General features: G+C 43.6%; 1 protein-coding gene and 1 long non-coding RNA gene across 3 annotated transcripts in view; both read right to left on the bottom strand.

Moving 5' to 3' along the window:
- acp1 (acid phosphatase 1) overlaps window positions 1-20583 on the bottom strand; it is a 67421-nt gene extending 46838 nt beyond the window's left edge. Inside the window, exons 1-4 of one of the 2 annotated variants that reach the window (XM_084315431.1) lie at window positions 20526-20583; window positions 17346-17419; window positions 15534-15647; window positions 6545-6606 (exon numbers count right to left, since the gene is read on the bottom strand). In XM_084315431.1, the coding sequence (XP_084171557.1) occupies window positions 6545-6606; window positions 15534-15647; window positions 17346-17419; window positions 20526-20568 (293 nt within the window). In that variant the 5' untranslated portion in view covers window positions 20569-20583. Of the gene's footprint in view, window positions 1-6544; window positions 6607-15346; window positions 15461-15533; window positions 15648-17345; window positions 17420-20525 lie in introns of both variants that reach the window. The other variant, XM_084315430.1, reaches the window with a different exon arrangement.
- On the bottom strand, window positions 70-3844 carry LOC311229346. Its single transcript, XR_014619747.1, has 6 exons — window positions 3729-3844; window positions 1181-1409; window positions 814-1087; window positions 532-709; window positions 359-435; window positions 70-140 (listed from the first exon to the last, which is right to left on the bottom strand). It is a non-coding gene; the product is annotated as an uncharacterized lncRNA (long non-coding RNA).
- Window positions 20584-21278: the final 695 nt, after the last annotated feature.

The following is a 21278-nucleotide window of genomic DNA, read 5'->3' on the forward strand; positions in this document are numbered from 1 at the left end:
TGATCTCTCAGGTACTTTTGGATCTGCGGGTGACGGTCTGTGACAATACAGTCCAAGGTCACGGATTTGGCGTCCAGAAGAGCGAGGCTTCTCCTCAAGCCCTCCAGTTCCATATGGTAGCTGCCTCCCACCTCATTGCTCTGGAACAAGGAAGGGAATAGCCTTTTCAAAATTCCACAATTAACATTTCCTAACCCCCGCTCACACACACAGCCAGCCAGACCACTTCACACCCCGCTCACACACACAGCCAGCCAGACCACTTCACACCTACAGCGATTCAAGATTCAAGACCGAGAGCTTTGTGTTCGTTTGAGCACAATGAAGGGTGCAGTGTCTCTTCAGACTTGTTAATTACCTGAATTAGTTGGACGTCTATGACATGATTGGTGGCGAGTTCCATCACAGAGTAACTTCCGTACTTAGCACTGTGGCCTGTTGAAAATAATAATAACAATTTCAATCAATGTAGTGCAATATTAAAAATGTATTCATAAAGTAGGAATTTGTCATTGGGGAGCTTTTTCTAACCTGGACTATCGGCTCGCATGTCACCGCCGATTATCACGCTTTCTTTCTCGCTTAATCTGGCGAGGGTAACGTCTTGGTCCTTGGTCCACAAACTTAGAACAGCAGGTTCCAAGAACTTCTTGGCGTGTACCCGAAACGCTCTGTACTTTATTGTGGAGACGTGTAACGCATTTAGGACCTAAAAGAATAAATGAATAACGCTTTGTTAATATGCACGTGTGAATCACAAACAAAAACATAATGTATATCTGACTTGTCAATCAAATCAATCAAATCAAATACCTTCTCCATTTGGGTGAAAGATGAGCCAGTAAAAAAAACTGCTGCAGAAAGCTGAATATTTCCAGCTGGTGTGCTGCCGATGAGAGGCTGACTCGCCCATTTACGGCTATATTTACAACCGGGGCAAACTTGGGAGACAGCCAAGAAGGTCCCTCGCGTAGTTTTGGTGATATGACATTGAGCATCGCACACCGGACACTGTTGAAATAATTCCAGTAGACTGTCTTCGTAAACGATGTATTTCTGGACCTCATAGATTGGTTTTGACGGTTCCCTGCTTGAGAAAAACACAAATAAATAACACGGCACAACTATATAGCTTTTGTATTTTTACGGGCCATGGAGATGTTTGTAACAACTAACTTACGCTAGAATCGAGGGCTCGCTAATCAAAGAGTCAATGTTGAAAGTGGAATCCTGCGGCTCTGGAACATCGATCGAGCTGTCGGTCACTCCATCGTCATCAGACTCCAGTCGTGGTCTTTTACTGGGTCTAAACCCCTTCACAGGTGTTGACGTGGATGGTCCCTGTTGATTAGACCAGTATCCAGTATTTTGTGTCCCCACCGAGAGCGACACGACTTTCGCCTGAACACCTATTTACAAAACATAGTTTAGTCAAACAAGGGATTTATTGATAACTTTGCTCACTCACTCACTCACTCACTCACACACTCACACATTGTGACCTGCTCTGGCGTAACAGCAACATGGTCACCACACTAGAGCTAGCATTGTGACCTGTGTAACACCAACATGGTCACCACACTAGAGCTAGCATTGTGACCTGGTGTAACACCAACATGGTCACCACAATAGAGCTAGCATTGTGACCTGTGTAACACCAACATGGTCACCACACTAGAGCTAGCATTGTGACCTGGTGTAACAGCAACATGGTCACCACAATAGAGCTAGCATTGTGACCTGTGTAACACCAACATGGTCACCACACTAGAGCTAGCATTGTGACCTGGTGTAACACCAACATGGTCACCACACTAGAGCTAGCATTGTGACCTGGTGTAACACCAACATGGTCACCACACTAGAGCTAGCATTGTGACCTGGTGTAACAGCAACATGGTCACCACAATAGAGCTAGCATTGTGACCTGTGTAACACCAACATGGTCACCACACTAGAGCTAGCATTGTGACCTGGTGTAACACCAACATGGTCACCACACTAGAGCTAGCATTGTGACCTGGTGTAACAGCAACATGGTCACCACACTAGAGCTAGCATTGTGACCTGTGTAACACCAACATGGTCACCACACTAGAGCTAGCATTGTGACCTGGTGTAACACCAACATGGTCACCACACTAGAGCTAGCATTGTGACCTGGTGTAACAGCAACATGGTCACCACACTAGAGCTAGCATTGTGACCTGTGTAACACCAACATGGTCACCACACTAGAGCTAGCATTGTGACCTGGTGTAACACCAACATGGTCACCACACTAGAGCTAGCATTGTGACCTGGTGTAACAGCAACATGGTCACCACACTAGAGCTAGCATTGTGACCTGTGTAACACCAACATGGTCACCACACTAGAGCTAGCATTGTGACCTGGTGTAACAGCAACATGGTCACCACACTAGAGCTAGCATTGTGACCTGTGTAACACCAACATGGTCACCACACTAGAGCTAGCATTGTGACCTGGTGTAACACCAACATGGTCACCACACTAGAGCTAGCATTTTGACCTGGTGTAACAGCAACATGGTCACCACACTAGAGCTAGCATTGTGACCTGTGTAACACCAACATGGTCACCACACTAGAGCTAGCATTGTGACCTGGTGTAACAGCAACATGGTCACCACACTAGAGCTAGCATTGTGACCTGTGTAACACCAACATGGTCACCACACTAGAGCTAGCATTGTGACCTGGTGTAACACCAACATGGTCACCACACTAGAGCTAGCATTGTGACCTGGTGTAACAGCAACATGGTCACCACACTAGAGCTAGCATTGTGACCTGTGTAACACCAACATGGTCACCACACTAGAGCTAGCATTGTGACCTGGTGTAACAGCAACATGGTCACCACACTAGAGCTAGCATTGTGACCTGGTGTAACAGCAACATGGTCACCACACTAGAGCTAGCATTGTGACCTGTGTAACACCAACATGGTCACCACACTAGAGCTAGCATTGTGACCTGGTGTAACAGCAACATGGTCACCACACTAGAGCTAGCATTGTGACCTGTGTAACACCAACATGGTCACCACACTAGAGCTAGCATTGTGACCTGGTGTAACACCAACATGGTCACCACACTAGAGCTAGCATTGTGACCTGGTGTAACAGCAACATGGTCACCACACTAGAGCTAGCATTGTGACCTGTGTAACACCAACATGGTCACCACACTAGAGCTAGCATTGTGACCTGGTGTAACAGCAACATGGTCACCACACTAGAGCTAGCATTGTGACCTGTGTAACACCAACATGGTCACCACACTAGAGCTAGCATTGTGACCTGTGTAACACCAACATGGTCACCACACTAGAGCTAGCATTGTGACCTGTGTAACAACAACATGGTCACCACTAGAGCTAGCATTGTGACCTGTGTAACGCCAACATGGGTCACCACACTAGAGCTAAATTTGATTTGCAAATACAGTACTGTTTGTGATACTGAAGGAGTCAAGAAAAGGGAGTATATACATTTGACTGTATATACTGTATATATACTGTATATTGACAACCATACTGGGTAATTTACATTGGAGGTGGGGGGGGGGGGGGACACTATACAAACAATCCACATTCCTTTACAGCTTTGGGTGAAAGCGGTGGGTGAAGGGGGCCAATCTAAACAATTCTGGGTCACATTATTACACATTATTACATTACATCACACTGAGTTACAAACCTACCTTGACTCTTGACATGCGAACGAAGTGTTTTCATAGAAAGCTGTGTACCAACAGAACGAATCTTTGGGTTGTCTGTCTGGCAACTGAAGTCCCTTGAAGCAGGAGAAAGGCGTACATTGCCGCTGGAACTTGTGGTGGCCTAAGAGTTACCAAATCGTAAATCAATTACAATATAATACAAGCCACTAAATATAACGTTACCTTGTTTACCTCTCACTAGTTGTGTTCTTTTATTTAGAAGTTATGACTAGCTTGCTTCAATAGTTTTCTATAACGTTACTTTATAAAGAGCAGCAGTTACTATAACGTTAGATGGTATTTATGATAACATATCTCACACGACATATCTACTTACTATTTCTTGTGTCGGGTCGCGTATTGAAGGCACAGCTCTTTTGGTTAGCACCAACATGGAGACCACTCCAGCATCAAAAATACCTTGATTGGTGACGTCGTCGGCGGAGAAATGTGCAGTACAAACCCGAGTATTAGACGTTGCAACGGAACTTGGAGGGTCACCAAAAAGGAACTTGTTCCATTGTTGGCGAAGTTCGGCATCAACGGGGAAACTGTGCAAAGACTTCTCGGTAGCTCTGCAACCAGGAACATTACATCTGCGGGGTTTGCTGCTCATCGTGAAATTGAGGCGAGTGACGGCAATTTCTGTTTCCAGGTTGTATCGGCTCCAGGTACCAAGAATGGAGGCGGGCATTAGGTAAAACCACACAGCCAATCACATCACCTTGCGCTATAAACAGCGCCCCGTGACGTTGCCCAGCTCGTCAAATCAACATGACCTGATTTACTAGAGGCAAATAGGGGATGGGCTGTAGCTGAGGAATTCGTCAATATAGTATTTAGGCCCAAAAACACATTGATACGAACTCCTATTACTATAATACAATGCTAGAGACTGAAAAATGACATTTATAACGCATAGCCCCTTTAAGAGAGCATTGTTATTGAATAAGGGAGTATGATTGTGCCATTCTTGTGGGTTAGGATTTATTTTTTGTGATTCACGCCATATCCGGATCGCATGAGTAATTATGGGGCCAAATTTTCGTTCACAGTGCTTGATTGGTAGTTTAGTGTATGCTATGTCCTTCAGTCTATGTGGGGCTACTATGTTTTCTTCTATTTTTCTCCAAGATGCTAATGCTTGGGAGTCAAACCATGTTGTCAATGGACTTAATGAGTACGCCTTAAAATATAGGAAAAAATCTGGAAATGCCATGCCACCATCTGCTTTATTTCTCTGTGCGGTGGATCTTTTTATACGTGGTGGTTTGTTATTCCAAATAAATTTGTATGTGGAGGAGTGTAATCTTTTCCAGTAACCCTCTGGAGGGGGTAACGGTAGCATTGAACAGAAGAAGTTGATTTTAGGTAGTACATCCATCTTAACTATTGATATCCGTGCTTGTACTGTGTTCTTAAGTTTTGCCCATCTATCAAGGTCGTCTTTGATTTTGTTGGTAGATTACATTTTTAGAGACTAGTACCGAAAAAAGGTACCGTTGGGGAATCGCCCGAGACCTCACGATACGATACTATCGCGATACTTGCGTCATCACGATACGATAGTATCCCAATATTAAATATATGGTGATACGCAGAGTATTGCAAAAAAAATAATAATGTTTTATCTAATTTAATTTATTAAATTTTTTCAACTGCAAAGTAAAACTTTGTCAACATGTTTTATCTAATCAAATAAAGTTCAGTCTGTTCATCTCACTTCAATCATTTTTATTGCAGAACATGGTATTTTCTCAAGCAGACAGATGTAAACACTGTAATCTGTGTTGCATGTACCTGACAAACTGAACTGTTTGTATTACAGTCATATTCCAACTTAACTGAATGCACGTGTGTGTGTGTGTGTGTGTGTGTGTGGTGTGTGTGTGGTGTGTGAGAGTGAGTGAGTGAGTGAGTGAGTGAGTGAGTGAGTGAGTGAGTGAGTGAGTGAGTGAGTGAGTGAGTGAGTGAGTGAGTGAGTGAGGACTACTGTACTATTACAGGTATTGAAATGAACAATGCAACTTCCTTATACAAAAATTTTTTTTATGAATAAATAAATATCGATACTTGCCGTCCCTGTATCGATACAGTATCGCGATACTACTATGTATCGATTTTTTTCCCCCACCCCTAGTTGAGTATCGGTATCGGTTCAAATGTGAACAATACCCAACCCTACGCAGGCGTTGCTGTGCATATCTCGATCGTGGTGAGACCTGCTCGTACAAACAAGGTTTGTCTGAAACTGCCAAAGTTAGCTTCTCCTCCATTATCGATTGGTTTGTTTTGCATTTGTAATCGCTCCCCTCGGTTGATTTGATTGGTCCGTCGACAAGAGGGCGGCAAACCGAGAGCCCCCGAAAAAGCGTCGGTTTAAAAAACGCGAGGCGTGTCGTTTGGAGGAGACCATTGAAAACTATAGAAACAAGTTAAGTCAAGTTATTTATTTATTTTTTACCCAGAGACGGTGCACATTAATCAACATCTTCAGTTTCCACATCAATGTAAATGTGCCAGAATCAGCTAATGAGCTCGTCATCTGTAGTCCCTGCCTACCATGCATGTCTTTGTGGTGTGGGAGGAAACCAGAGTACCTGGAGGAAACCCACACGAACACAGGGAGAACATGCAAACAACTCCACACAGAAAGGCCCCCTGCTGGGGTTCGACCTTCTTGCCGTGAGGCAGCGGTGCTAACCACTGTGCCACCGTGCCGGAGCGGGCGCGTTCAATAAAAAGGCGTTCAGTGTAAAATGGATCAGAGCCGTATCTCTGGCGGAGTCAAACTGTACCTCATATTGCTCTCATCCATGCCCAGAATGTAGTCGAAGGTCTTGAAATCATCCTTAGTCACCTAGAGCCAAGAGAGGGGAAACACAGAACAAAAACAAATGTTAACTTTGGTGTCCAAAAGTGGACACAACACAACACAACACAGTACTCCAGGCAGAGCTTCTCTCTCCGAAACAGACCTGCTGCTGCTGGAGGGGGGGGGGGGGGACGGGGGGGGACTAAATAAAATAGAATCGTGACTTCCACCAGTCCCAGTTGACGGCTGTTGAGGCCTCTGCACGGTAACCTGTCCGGTGAAATAGACACCCAACACCCATTCTGAAACCATCAACAGCATGGACTGGTGCCAGAGGCTGGGGGGAGGGGGAGGGGGAGGGGGAAGGAGAGAGAGTAGAGAGAGAAACAGAGAAAAAGAGAGAGAGAGACAGAGAGGTCAATTAACTGAGTTATGAAAGGGATTAAACTAGTCTGTTGGAATGTGAAAGACGTGTTGTGCAATATATTCAACTCTTCTGGTCATTTTTTTTTTATATATATAATGTAGTCCTCTATATTTTCCATGCTGTCCAGGAGAAGCAGAAAGCAGGGCAATAGGCGCAGACAGACAGCAGAAATGGAGAGAGAGAGAGAGAGAGAGAGAGAGAGAGTTTCTTTAATAGTTGTCATACAGAAGTACAGAATACTTTCATACAAAGAGAGAGACTGTACCCATTCTGCAATCTGTTAATAAACTTTTCAATCAATCAAGAGAAAATCTTCAGGAGAGGAGGCCTGGACGATCAGAGCTTCCTCAATAACATCGTTCTGCGACCAGCGGACCATGGGACCAGAATCCTATTTCAGAACTTTGAGACCATGGGACCAGAATCCTATTTCAGAACTTTCAGACCATGGGACCAGAATCCTATTTCAGAACTTTCAGACCATGGGACCAGAATCCTATTTCAGAACTTTCAGACCATGGGACCAGAACCCTATTTCAGAACTTTGAGACCATGGGGCCAGAATCCTATTTCAGAACTTTCAGACCATGGGACCAGAATCCTATTTCAGAACTTTCAGACCATGGGACCAGAATCCTATTTCAGAACTTTCAGACCATGGGACCAGAATCCTATTTCAGAACCTTCAGACCATGGGGCCAGAACCCTATTTCAGAACTTTCAGACCATGGGACCAGAATCCTATTTCAGAACTTTCAGACCATGGGACCAGAATCCTATTTCAGAACTTTCAGACCATGAGACAATAGAGATGGGTATCGAAAACCGGTACTAATTGGTATCGGTTCCCTGACCGATCAGAGCCGAAATATCCATAAGCTCCTGGACAAACTATCAATATTTCCTTCCACTATTGATGACAAAGCTGCGCGAACTGCCGCGTCACCGCGGCTAGGCGCAAGTTGGTTGCCTAAAATGTTTAAGCGTCCTGCGCTCTCCGGTCATGGCTGATCGTGGACATCTACAGAAGATTGCAGAACATGGGAACTAAAATATTTAATTGGGGGGGGGGAAAACTCTGGGAATAATACAACTTCACCATGGACTCCAACTGCTAAGCTAATGCTAGTCCTGCCAACTGAACTGAGGCTGTAGCAGCAGCTAATAAAAGACCAGCGATGAATCGTCACGACAGATGACTCTACAGTTGGATAAAACAGATCTCTACCGCGACTGAGCGCGAGCCCGGATCACCGTGGGATAGCTTGGCTCTCTCTGGCCGATTCTCAACATTATTATTACACACCAAGCGACGTGGGAGACTTGCGGAGAGATGGAGGCCAAAGAGGTGATGTCTAGTCCTGGGAGGTAGAGGCATAGCACCAGGCCCCGCGGGGAATAGACACAAGTTCAAGAGGTGTTTCATCAGTGATCACCGGGCCACCGAGCCACCGGGCCAGGGACCCTAACCAAGTACAGCACCGAGCCGGGTCAGGAAGGGGGGGCCCGGCGGTCTCGTGAACTCTGACGGGGTCACAGCAAGGGGAGACTGGAAGGACACTGGGTAAGAGAACACCCTAATAATACACACACAAACACACACCGTTATAAAAGGAAGGAACACTCTTAACACAACACACACACCGTGAGAAAAGACAGAGGACACACTAACACAACACACACTGTCTTGGACACAATAACATAACACACACACACCATTAGAAAAGACACACACACCATTAGAAAAGACAGAGGACACACTAACACAAGACACACACCATTAGAAAAGACACACACACCATTAGAAAAGACAGAGGACACACTAACACAAGACACACACCATTAGAAAAGACAGGACACACTAACACAACACACACCATTAGAAAAGACAGAGGACACACTAACACACACACTCTATTAGAAAAGACAGAACACCCTAAACACAAACAAACACAAACACACACTACATCAGAAAAGACAGAACACCCTAACACACTACATTAGAAAAGACAGAACACCCTAACACTACATCAGAAAAGACAGAGGACACCCTACATTAGAAAAGACAGAGGACACCCTACATTAGAAAAGACAGAGGACACCCTACATTAGAAAAGACAGAGGACACCCTACATTAGAAAAGACAGAGGCCCATGATCGCGTCTTTTGATTATGGAGAGGAGTATCAATAAGAGTATCGATAAATATCGGTATCGATAAGCAGCATGGGTATCAGTGTGTGGATGAAATCCTAACCATATCCATCCCTATGGGACGGGCAGTGGGACCAGAATTCCAGTTCAGAACTTTAGGTGAAGAACACTGGTCCCATGATGGAGTGCTTCGCGTCTATAGAACCAGTGTCTAAACCTACATCCTTAGTCCATCAATCTCAATGGCATTTTAGCTCCTGGGAACAAGACGTTGAAAACTCCGGCGGAGGAAACGTTGAGAATATAAAAGGTTTTTGGACAGATTCATGCACAGCTGGCCAAAGCACCTCCCCTACTACACACACACACACACACACACACACACACACACACAGTAGCTGGTCAAAGACATAAAATGCCTTTCACCAAAAGCCGGGCACTTCCGATTACACAACGAAAAGCACCGGTGATTGAATCTTTATGATAATGGCGATTCTGTGGCGAAAGATTATAGTATATAAACTCCGGGAGAGGTACGGGAGAAGACTATAGGTGCCATGGGAAAATGAGTCTGTTGGTGCTCCCGTCTAGAACATCAGCGATAATAATGTCAAATGAAAACGTGGGTGAATTACATGGTGGGATGCGTTTGTTTAGGTAAGCTAACCCCTCGTAAAGAATCCACGTTTGCAAAGTATTATCTCGATGGGCTCTCACACCCATACATAAAACATGCACTGACACACACACACACTCTCTCTCCCCTCTCTCCATCTTCTCCACACTACAGAGAAGCCTTATGTGAACCCCTTCACATGACAGACATGTTAGATTTATAGACTACCTGATCGGTAGCTAGGAGGCCGTTACCATACATGAGCAAGAATGTGTGTAGGTGCGCTCCTCCAGTAGGTGTGCTCCTCCCACTTCCATAAATAGCAGGATAACACGGTACGTGAGCGATGACGACAGAGGCCCTACATGACTCAAGTTCGGACACAAAAGGAGATCAGTTGTTAAAACAGTAGACCGTTCCCACTAAATCTTAATGTTCTAAAACACTGCGCTGAGCTTGACGTCAAACTCACGGCTTATGAACCGTGTTTTGGCGGCCCGTCAAGACTAGAGTGATGATTGAGTCAATTTACCGTGAGGGGAGAGGATTTGCGCGTGAGAGCATGTTCTATGTACGGGTGTGAGAACGTGTCCCACATTATGCGTGTGATACAATGTAAAGCTTTGCAAAACGTGGATGTTTACGAGGGTTTATCTTACCTAAACAAACACATCCAGTTATATATAATTCACCTACGTATTAATTTGCCGTCGCAAGAATTAGCTTAGTTGATATTAACGCTGATTTTCTAGACTGGAGGACAGCGGAAAGATTTTTCATTGGGTGATGAACATTGATGATGAATATGAAATTCCACAGGGATCATGCTATATAAATGCTATAAACATCTAGTCTGATGCACCATATAAGCTGATATAAAGGCAGTGAGCGATGAAAAGTGGGGCTCCCCTTGTCCCCAAATAGTCTGGTTTTTGTTGTTGAAGATTAATGAAGGCAGAGCGAGGAGAGTGAGGGAGAGGGGGAGAGGGAGAGAGAGAGAAAAGTGGAAAAGAATGAGTCAGGGGTACCCCAGCTTTTTGGGTGGGAAACTGTAGACACCAAAGACACGACTGAAACACTGAAATCTGAAAAAAGAAATGAAGAAGTAGGAATTAGCTTCTTAGGTTGTATGTCACTGTGGTGTTTGTTAATATGCCTACAAATAAGAAATGCAATACAATAAAAAGAAATCCATCAAAACAGACTAAATAGACAGGCTTCCTGCTCTCCGGAGGACCCAAAAGAACATCTTTAAGTGGGTCAAATTTGCCCCAGTGTGTCCTATTTTGGCCCGGCCGCACCGATAGGACGGCAATGGGTTCGGGATACAGTAATGCATAGAGGGGAAGGGTTCACCATGAGGACCGTGTGGATTTTACTGGCTGGGGGCCAGGAGTCGGGCCTCCCCGTCCCTACTTTAAGGAGATTAGGCAGGGAGGCAGACGGAGTGGGTTAGCGGAGACAAATTAGCGGAGAACGGCAGATCCGCGGCTCAGACCCCTACAAGGAGGAACGCGGCGAGAAGAAGAATAGTGGGTGTTTCTTTTTTTTTTCGGGGGAGGATTATTCTAGGATGGAACCTTAAGATAAGAGCCATAAAGCAGCGTAGCGTGCAATGCTAACATTTATGCGTTTCTTGACAGGATTCTTATGGAGTGAGATGAGAGTACGTGTTAGCAGGGTGCGATTGGCCAGGTGGGGGGGGGCTTCCCCACTTCTGCTTTTCACGTCTCTACACCTGTGGTCGTTCGTCTTCGAGCGCCGGCGGGGGGATATTTAAGCTATGGCTCACGACAGGCCGTGGTATATGGCCATTACATCACAGCTAAAGGCCGTAGTTCGCCGACAGCCCCTTAGCGGTGATATAATAACCACATGCCATGGCCTGAAGTGAGCTATTGCTTTCATGAAACGGTTACCAAGTAGGCTATGGCGATGTGAATGTAAAACAAACTTCAATTTTAAGTTTTTATTAGTAAATAATAATAATAATAATAATAAAATAGGCCCAGATATGCCGACTATTTACAGAGGCCGAACGCCGTTTTAACATTACAACTTATTCATATCCGTGTCCATCTCATTACCTGTGCTCATCCCTAGTTGTCGGCCCGCAGTTTGAACCTTATTCTTACATATTGTATTCAGTATTATTTAATATTCACGGGACGCGTGAATATTAAAGGCAACCAACTTGTGTTCGGCTTTTCTCTGATTGGCCGCGCCCCCCCGCCCCCACGCGCTGTCCTGCATTTTGGTCTCTATGCAAGTGCTTAAGGGCAAATCCCTCGATTTAGAAAAATGGAAATAAACAGAAAAATTTATTTCTGTGTCATCGTATTATGAGATGCGTTTTATATACTGTATAACCGTATATATCTTTTCATGGCCTACACAAATCGCACCTGGTGTGTTTTTGCAAAGGTAACATCTTGATGTGATTTGAGTTCCAGTTCCATGGTGCGATATGTGCTGCAAATGCAATACAATAAAATGAATGATGGCTGCATTTGATCATTCATGAGTGTTTCATAGTGTTCAAAATGCATATGATGAATACATACATCTAATATATATATATATATATATATATACATACATACATACATACATACATATGTAGGCTGAGCCATCACATAAAAATGTTCCCATTCCTTTATCGTTCACACAGTAAATCATCACATACATTAAGACCATCTCCCATATGAACACAGTCCACTCACCTACCAAAGCAACCCAGGTTCAAATGTCACCAGGTGGTACATAGGTTCTTATTAGGTGAGAATCAATGTGGGCAGTGTGGAGGATCATTCAGCACAGTCGTCCTTACCTGGTGGTCTGGGCAGGTTGGTGCTTTCGTAAAAAAAGGACCATACCAAGTCTCATTTTGACTTCTCGCCATTACTGGAGAGTGTGCCCGTCTTTAAAACATTTTACCTGCATATAATCCTTGTTACATATCTGTAGATACTATATCTATATTATGTACATATCCCTTACCTACTCTTACTAGTTACGTTGATATGGCAGACTGAAAAGGTATGCCCGTCCTATTATTCTTATCAAATTAAACAAAACAAAATAACGAAAGCAGGGAAGCCGGACCAGCACTCTCAGGTTCAAGTATTTAATGGCAGCCTGAAGTGGAAACAAACATGTTTCGGAACTAATTGTTCCTTCATCAGTGTTTTGGCTAGCCATAACACTGATGAAGGAACAATTAGTTCCGAAACATGTTTGTTACATGTTTGTTTCCACTTCAGGCTGCCATTAAATACTTGAACCTGAGAGTGCTGGTCCGGCTTCCCTGCTTTCTTTATACTTCAACTTTACGGGATTTCAGCACCCAGTGTCGGACTTTGAGAGCGCGGTCTAACTTGACATTTTACAAAACAAAAATAACAAAATGAGAATTATTCACATTTCCAACCCTCAAAAATAGCTATAGAAACCATTTTCTTGAAAACCAAAAGCGAATGACTTATTCTTAAATGGATTGATTGATTTATTTTATTTATGGATCCAAAGACACAACAAATCCAAGGGATGACATGCAAAAGTGACCACACTTATTTCCAGCATGGTCCCCGATGTTATGACCAAAGGACACATACACAAATAACATATAAAACACATAAAGCAAAAGTCCAATACAACATATCCATTCTATATTATCTAAAAACAAGACAATAACTTCCTGACCAAATAGCATAAAATAGCGCATTCCTTATACCATCATTAAAACAATAATCCAAGTATGACCTGACGGCTATCTGGCCACTTTACCCCAGAGATATGAGCGAACCTGACCTTTAAACATTCCTCTAGATCCTGACAGTTGTATACTAAGTGGAAGGCTGTTCCATGTTGAGATCCCCGTGTAGAAAAAATTTGCTCTGAGCCATAGACTTAACCAGCGGCACCTTTAGCGAACACTGGCCCTGGTATTGTGTCCATGATGCAAGTGGACCATATGGATCCGATACTTCAGATAGCTTGGGGCTGTCAATGGACTATGTTGAACATGTGGTTCAGTTTCATCTGTTCAACCCTGAGGTGCACTGGTAGCAGTCCCACCTTTTTTACGCTAGTTTTTCCTGTATATCAGCATTGCTCCACAAGTTAACCCCTACAGTAGAAATACATCTCCTTTTAATACCTTTCTTAGCTTTTTGAACAGTAAACTTACAAATGTCTCAAATCTTAGGCGACAGTAGCTCGGGAAGTAGAGCGGTCGTCTGGTAATCACAAGGTTCCCGGTTCGATTCCCGCTCCTCCCGGGCAGCGTGTCGAAGTGTCCTTGAGCAAGACACTTAACTCCTAATTGCTCCCGATGAGCAGGTTGGCACCTTGCATGGTCGCCTCCGCCATTGGTGTGTGAATGGGTGAGTGAATTGGTGAATGTGAGGAACAAAATTGTAAAGCGCATTGTTTTTTTATGATTTTAAATAATTTGCTTTCCTGTATTGAAGAAGAAACCATAGCACACAACTTTCAAACCTTGTCAATATCAATGTCAGTGTGGAAGGTAGGCCAAGATGTACCAAAACACACACGTTATACACCTATGAACACTAAATGGTAAATGGTGCATTTATATTGCACTTTTATCCAAAGCGCTTTACAATTTGTTCCTCAGATTTGACCCATTCACTCACACATTCACACACCGACGGCGGAGGCGACCATGCAAGGTGCCAACCTGCTCATCGGGAGCAATTAGGGGTTAAGTGTCTTGCTCAAGGACACTTCGACACGCTGCCCGGGAGGAGCGGGAATCAAACCAGGAACCTCCGGATTACCAGACGACTGCTCTACCTCCCGAGCCACTGTCGCCTGCTACACTAAATCAGTTGAAGACAGGGGCCGTCTCTGGTAAGAGGAGAGAAGTCATGATTAGACCGGTATGATCCATTAACACACACGGCACACACGCATGCATGCGCACGCACACACCCAGTAAGGGGTAGTGTTGTCACAATACTGGAATTTCGACTTCGATACGATACCTTGAAAAGTATCGATATTCAATACTTTTTCGATACCAAAAGAAAAAAAAAATATATATATATATATATATATATTTTTTTTTTAACAAATTTTGCTTTTGTTGCTGGTTTATTCTCCTCAGCTTCTCTCTGGTACTATAAGAGAAGATAAATATAACACTTTTAAAACCCTTTGTTTATCTTTAGATCACACATTTAAAAATAACTGTTCATCTCACTTCAATCATTTTTATTGCAGAACATGGTATTTTCTCAAGCAGACAGATGTAAACACTGTAATCTGTGTTACATGTACCTGACAAACTGAACTGTTTGTATTACAGTCATATTCTGACTTAACTAAATGCACATGTGTGTGTGTGTGTGTGTGTGGACTACTGTACTATTACAGGTATTGAAATGAACAATGCAACTTCCTTATAAAAAAAAAAAAAAAAAAAAAAAAAAGTGAATAATTAAATATCGATATTTCGGGAAATGAGTATCGAAACCGTTTAAAAAATTCAGAATCGATATGTATCGATTTTTCAATATTTTTGACAACACTAGTAAGGGGACCCCTGGGGGCGACTGGTTGTACCTGTCGAGCCCTGTGACTGGTCTCAATGCCATGTTCCCTTAGGCAGGCCAGACCACGGCTATCCGGGGAGCTGCCCGTGTTCCAATCGGACGTGGCGCCACTGTCAATAACCCACTGCAACAACAGAGAACACAAGAGGGTGGGGGGGGGGGGGCTGGCTAGAGGTTCAAGAGTCGGGTGGTCGTACCTGCCTGGCGACGTGCCTCATGGGCACGCCGTGGCTCTTCATGCAGGCTTTACCGCGGTGGTCCGGAGGCTTGCCTATCTCGTAGGTGGAGGTAGCGGCACTGTCTATCCTCCACTAAAGCAAGGCGGAGCGTGGGGGGCAAAAACACACAGCAAAATGGAATAACACACACACACACCACACAATGCATTGCAGGCTTACTGAAGACTCTGGAGGTTTTTGTTAAAAGGAACACGCCTACAGTATCTGGCTGCACGTTAGCCTAGCTTAGCACAATGAATGGAAGCGGACAGTGCCGGTTAGCCTTCGGGAGAGGTGTTAGTTTTGACAATGCCTAGGCTAAACGGCACTGTCCGCTTCCATTCATTGTGCTAAGCTAGGCTAACGTGCAGCCAGATAGCTTTCTACTGACGCATTCATGATGAAACATAATACCGATAATATAGCGTTGATTTCAGATTGATTGTTGATGCGAGAAACGCCACAGCTTCTAGTGAAATGCACTAAACGCTGCATAGCGGCGTTTTCTGGGATTACACAGGATTACTCTAAAACTATACTCATATTCACCACGGTATAAAACGGGAATGTATGGATGCATTTTTTTTTTTTTTCACAAATTGAACGATAGATACTTGATGTCAAATGGGCAATAGTTTTATATCCATTGCTATGATATAAAATATAGTTTGAGCTCTGCAAACACCGCCATGTATTCGTATTCTTTAAAGCGGTGGCGTTCTTACCACATGGTAAACAGCGACCTCTAGGCGCTGATTGAGTTAAGCACTATTGGCTACTGTAAATGCCAATCAATATCCACGACAAGTCTCTCCCTAGCTTCCTGCTTTTAACAGGAAACTCATAAATATGTGGAATCAAATAGCATCCTGCTAGCCGTTTCATGGGGGCTTTAAGAACAACTTGTCTTGTACTTATCGGACACATTTGTCATTATCCTATATTTAACCCGGTTTATCGAGATTGAATGATTATTTTTCCAAGAGCGACCTGGCCAAGAATGGCAGCAGTACAGCGATTTCATACAGTACACAGACACACACAGACACACACACACATTAAAAACAGATCAGCTCAAAAGTGCTTTACAGTAAGAGTGCAGGGAAGCCAAGCCATGATGTGATCCTAGTTCAATTCAAACAATTACAAACATCAATATAGTCCGTTTCTATAGCTTTCACCATGACTAAGTTCATTAAGAGTGACTAGATCCTGGAGTTTAAGTTAGTTGTGCAGGCTATTCCATGCAGACGGTGCAGAAAACATAAAGGCCTTCATTCCTAATTTGCACATGCGATGCGCTCAGTGTCACATCCCCACTGAGGTTTCTATTGTAGTGTTGCCAGGGCTGAACCACACTCTGAACCACACTCTGAACCACACTCTGAACCACACCAGGGCTGAACCACACTCTGAACCACACTCTGAACCTCAATTGGGCGCTTAGGAGCTCCATGGAATGGGAATCCAAATAAACAATAAACACAAACATTTTAGGAGCCGCCCATAAAGTTAAGGGCCCAGTCATTTTCTGATTCTACACCGAGCAGAGATCACAAACTGGAGGGTTCTCATCTCTGACGTCTAGCTTTAGGAGAGAATGGTGCACAGTCACACATATTGACTTAACCGTAATAGAAATGAGGGTGGCATTCCCCTTTAAGGCCTTCAGTCTCAAATTAAACATCTGCCTTCTATCAGAAACCACGTTAGAAGCCAAGCGGCAAAAATAATCGTTGAGTTCTACACGAACAACATGATGGATTGGGTCGGCACCTCTATGACCTTTACCTTATCAACAACACCAGCGTCTGTAGCCAACTTCTGGAAGACTGCTTCAGCGATGGGGGATCTGCAAATATTCCCTGTTCAAAAGCAAAAAGACAACACATAATGTTCTAATTAGGGATGCTCGATATTGGCTTTTTTACAGATATACCGATATTGTCCAACTCTTAATTTCCGATACCGATATCAACCGATACCGATATATGCAGGGTTTCCCCCCCAAAAAACGGAATAATTTCAGGTAATTAACATTACATATCTCTTGTTGTGGAATTAACACAACATTATGCATACTTTTGACGATAAATAAAATCAGAATTTGTTCTTACTTGCTTGCCTGGGTAAATAAATGTTATAGAAATGTAAAAAATAGTTTTTTTTTTTTAAACCGATACCAATATTGTCCGATATCACATTTTAATGCCAATATCGGACATCCCTAGTTCTAATGTTTCTATATACCCCTACATCCACTTATCAGTGAATTGATGGTCTTATACAGGAGTGGTCAACTGGCTCAAGCAAGCCTAGCCATAATGTATTCAGTCATACAGCAGACAGTTTTATGAGTTTAGTTGTCTGTATTCAATACCAATTTATAAATCAAACAGATGGCGATCAACAAGCTAAAAGCAATTGGTTTTGATAGTCTATCAGTGAGCTGGATGCAATCCTACCTGGAGGGGAGAGAACAGATGGTGGAGGTAAACGGTACCCTATACCCCCCCCTCAAAGTGAACTGTGGTGTTCCACAAGGAAGCATACTAGGACCGCTACTATTCCTAATTTATGCAAATGACATGTCGTCAGCTTGTGACTGCAACTTGTTCCTGTTCGCGTGCTGGTCTCTGACAAGAACAAGTTACAGGTTGAAAAAACCCTCGGAACTAGGCAAAATCTGCATCTGGCTCGCTGATAACAAACTATCATTACACCTGGGCAAAACAGAGTCCATTCTCTTCGGTTCAAATAACAAACTCAGCAAGACCGACGGCTTCTCAGTTACAGTGGGTGACAAATATTGTCACAAGGAAAGATGAAATTACATACCTAGGTTCCATCCTAGAGGCAAATCTTTCCTGTGACAAAATGGCATCCAATGTAATAAAAAAAAGTCAACCAACGAACTCAATTCTTGTACCGGATCTCCTCCCTGGTAAACAAGAATACCCTGAAGACTCTGGCAGGAGCACTCATTCAAGGGTACTACGACTATGCTTGCACCTCATGGTACCAAAGCACCTCAAAGGCGCTAAAAACAAAATTACAAACATCTCAAAACAAACTGGTCAGACTACTGCTTGACCTGACTCCTAGAACCCACCTCACCCCTGCCCACTTTGACAACCTAGGATGGCTTAGAGTAGACGACAGAGTACAGCAACTTGCAATGGGCCTGGTCTACAAGATACACTACACGACTAAGATACCCATGTACATGTAAAAATACTTCCCAAAGGTCAGTGAATACCACGACCACAACCAGGGGTGCAGTCGTAATATGGGCGGAGGCCAAACGGTATCCTATTATTATGCAAAGTCTAGGCACTTATCACCTAGACTTTGCATAATAATAGGATGCGCGCACTTCGAAGCCCAAATGCCGTTTGACCGCGGTTGCCCAGCACTGCACCACTGACCACAACACCAGAGGGAGCTCCACAAATCATGTTAAACCCAGATTCGGCTCAAACAAGGGACTAAACACGTTTCGCAATTATGCCACATCAATGTGGAACGCCCTACCCAAAGCTGTAAAGGAATGTGAATCACTACCCACTTTCAAAACCACTCTCAAAGAGCACCTACGAGAGACTGCAATTCGAAACTGGCCCCTGTAAATGTCCTAACGCAACCCCCTCCAATGTACAATAAATGTCCTATTAAACCCAATAATACACGAGACCCTCTTCTTGGGACCAAGTAAGGTTTAGTCGATAATCCAATGTACAGTAGTTACCCCCCACCGCCACCCCGCCTACCCCCCCCCCCCCCCCCACCACCACCTCCAATGTAGTTTCCCCCCCACCCCACCCCTCCTGCCAACCTCCTCCAATGTACAGTTTATTCGTCAAATGTATATACTCTCTTTTTTACTCTTCTTGTATCACAAACAGTACTGTATTTGTAAATCTGGTATGTCATAAATGTATAGATGTAGCAGTACTGTCTATCTGTATGTCATATATGTTATGATGAATACGCACCAGTCCATTTAGCTACTGGCAGTGCAATATAGGCGAAAGCGGTTCGTAATGAAGTGCACCAACACGTTGAACAGGTTGGGGAGAAAAGCCCCCAAAAGACAGACATAGAACACTGCAACACTTCCGGGATTGATTGATTGCTTGGAAACTTTATTACCAGATTGCAGAATGGGTACAGTAATTGTTAAGGGGATGCAGACCAGAGAAAGACTTTCGTCTTGTTTACATCAGGGTCCCCCATTTTCAATTCATCATAAAATATGACATACACGACATACAGAGAGAGTACAGTATTTTGAGCTGGCGTGAGAGAGCGGGGGTTGTGCGTGAATGAATGTTGCTTAGGTGGTACACTTTGGTCAATGCTCTAAAAATACATTCATTAATTTATATCCCCGCGCGCTCTCTTTCTCCCCGCCCCTCGCGAGCTCCATGTAACACGGAAGTGCAGTGGTCTATAGCTCCATGTAACACTGAAGTGCAGTAGTCTATAGCTCCATGTAACACGGAAGTGCAGTGGTCTATAGCTACATGTAACACGGAAGTGCAGTGGTCTATAGCCATAGATATCTCTATATATATATCTATGTCTATAGCTCCATGTAACACGGAAGTGCAGTGGTCTACGCGTCTATTATGATGAATTGAAAATGGGGGACCCTGATGTAAACAAGACGAAAGTCTTTCTCTGGTCTGCATCCCCTTAACAATTGTGTGTATTGAGCTGTACTGTACTGTACCCATTCTGCAATCTGGTAATAAAGTTTTCAATCAATCAATCAATATTAACGTTAGCTTAGTTAGCACCGCCCTGGCTGTCATGCATTTGGTCTCCAGAACCCATATACAGCTCCTTTCCCTGTCCTTAGAGCCAACGCCTTTTAATTAGTTGCATTATTTTCAGTATGGCACAGTCGACCTACTTTGTGTTTACATTCCCACGGGCTGTGTTGGATTTAAAAAATACATTTCTTACCCAAGCATACGAACAAAACCGAGTTCCCACTGTTGGCTGCCATGTTTTTCTGAGGGGTCCTATGTCACATCGTATGCGCTGGCCAACGTGTGCCTGATTAAAATATAACTTGGCAACAGGCCAGTCAAACTTTTATAGTAGTCAACACAGAGACCGCAGGAACACAATACACGTGTAGAGTTCTCTCTTGAGGGTAGGCCATCATGCCGCCTATGCATACCTACAATGGAAGTGATTTCAAGTTTGTTTTATTATTTGTCACGTATAATGTACATTACAGTGAAATGCTTGGTTCTGTATGAGCCCCTGAGAATGTGCTTCATACAGTAAAAAAAAATAAAAAATAAAAGAGGAATAACATTATATATACAATACAATATACAAACTAAAGAACAACCTAAGTAGCCTACAATGAAGTAAAAATGCAGACAATGAGGTACAAATGGAGACAATGAATGAGGTGCCAAAACCTTTTTAGGGCAAGGTGCAAATGCAAATGAGGTATGAATGTAGTGCACATCTCTTTAATAAATAGATACATATAATGTAGTGTTAAAGTGTCTAAAGTGAGTGTTAAGGTGAGTGTTTGTAAAGTGAGTGTGTGCATGTGGATGTGTGTGCAATGAGTGTAGATGGATGGGTTGATGATGTTACATAGAGTCCACATTGAGCATCCTGATGGCCTGGCGATAGAAGCTCTTTCTGAGTCTCTCTGTACCGGCCATGAAACGCCGGTAGCGCTTGCCTGGCCGC

This window comes from Notolepis coatsorum (assembly GCF_963971535.1).
Source record: "Notolepis coatsorum genome assembly, chromosome: 5".
In the NCBI taxonomy this organism is placed as follows: Eukaryota; Metazoa; Chordata; class Actinopteri; order Aulopiformes; family Paralepididae; genus Notolepis; species Notolepis coatsorum.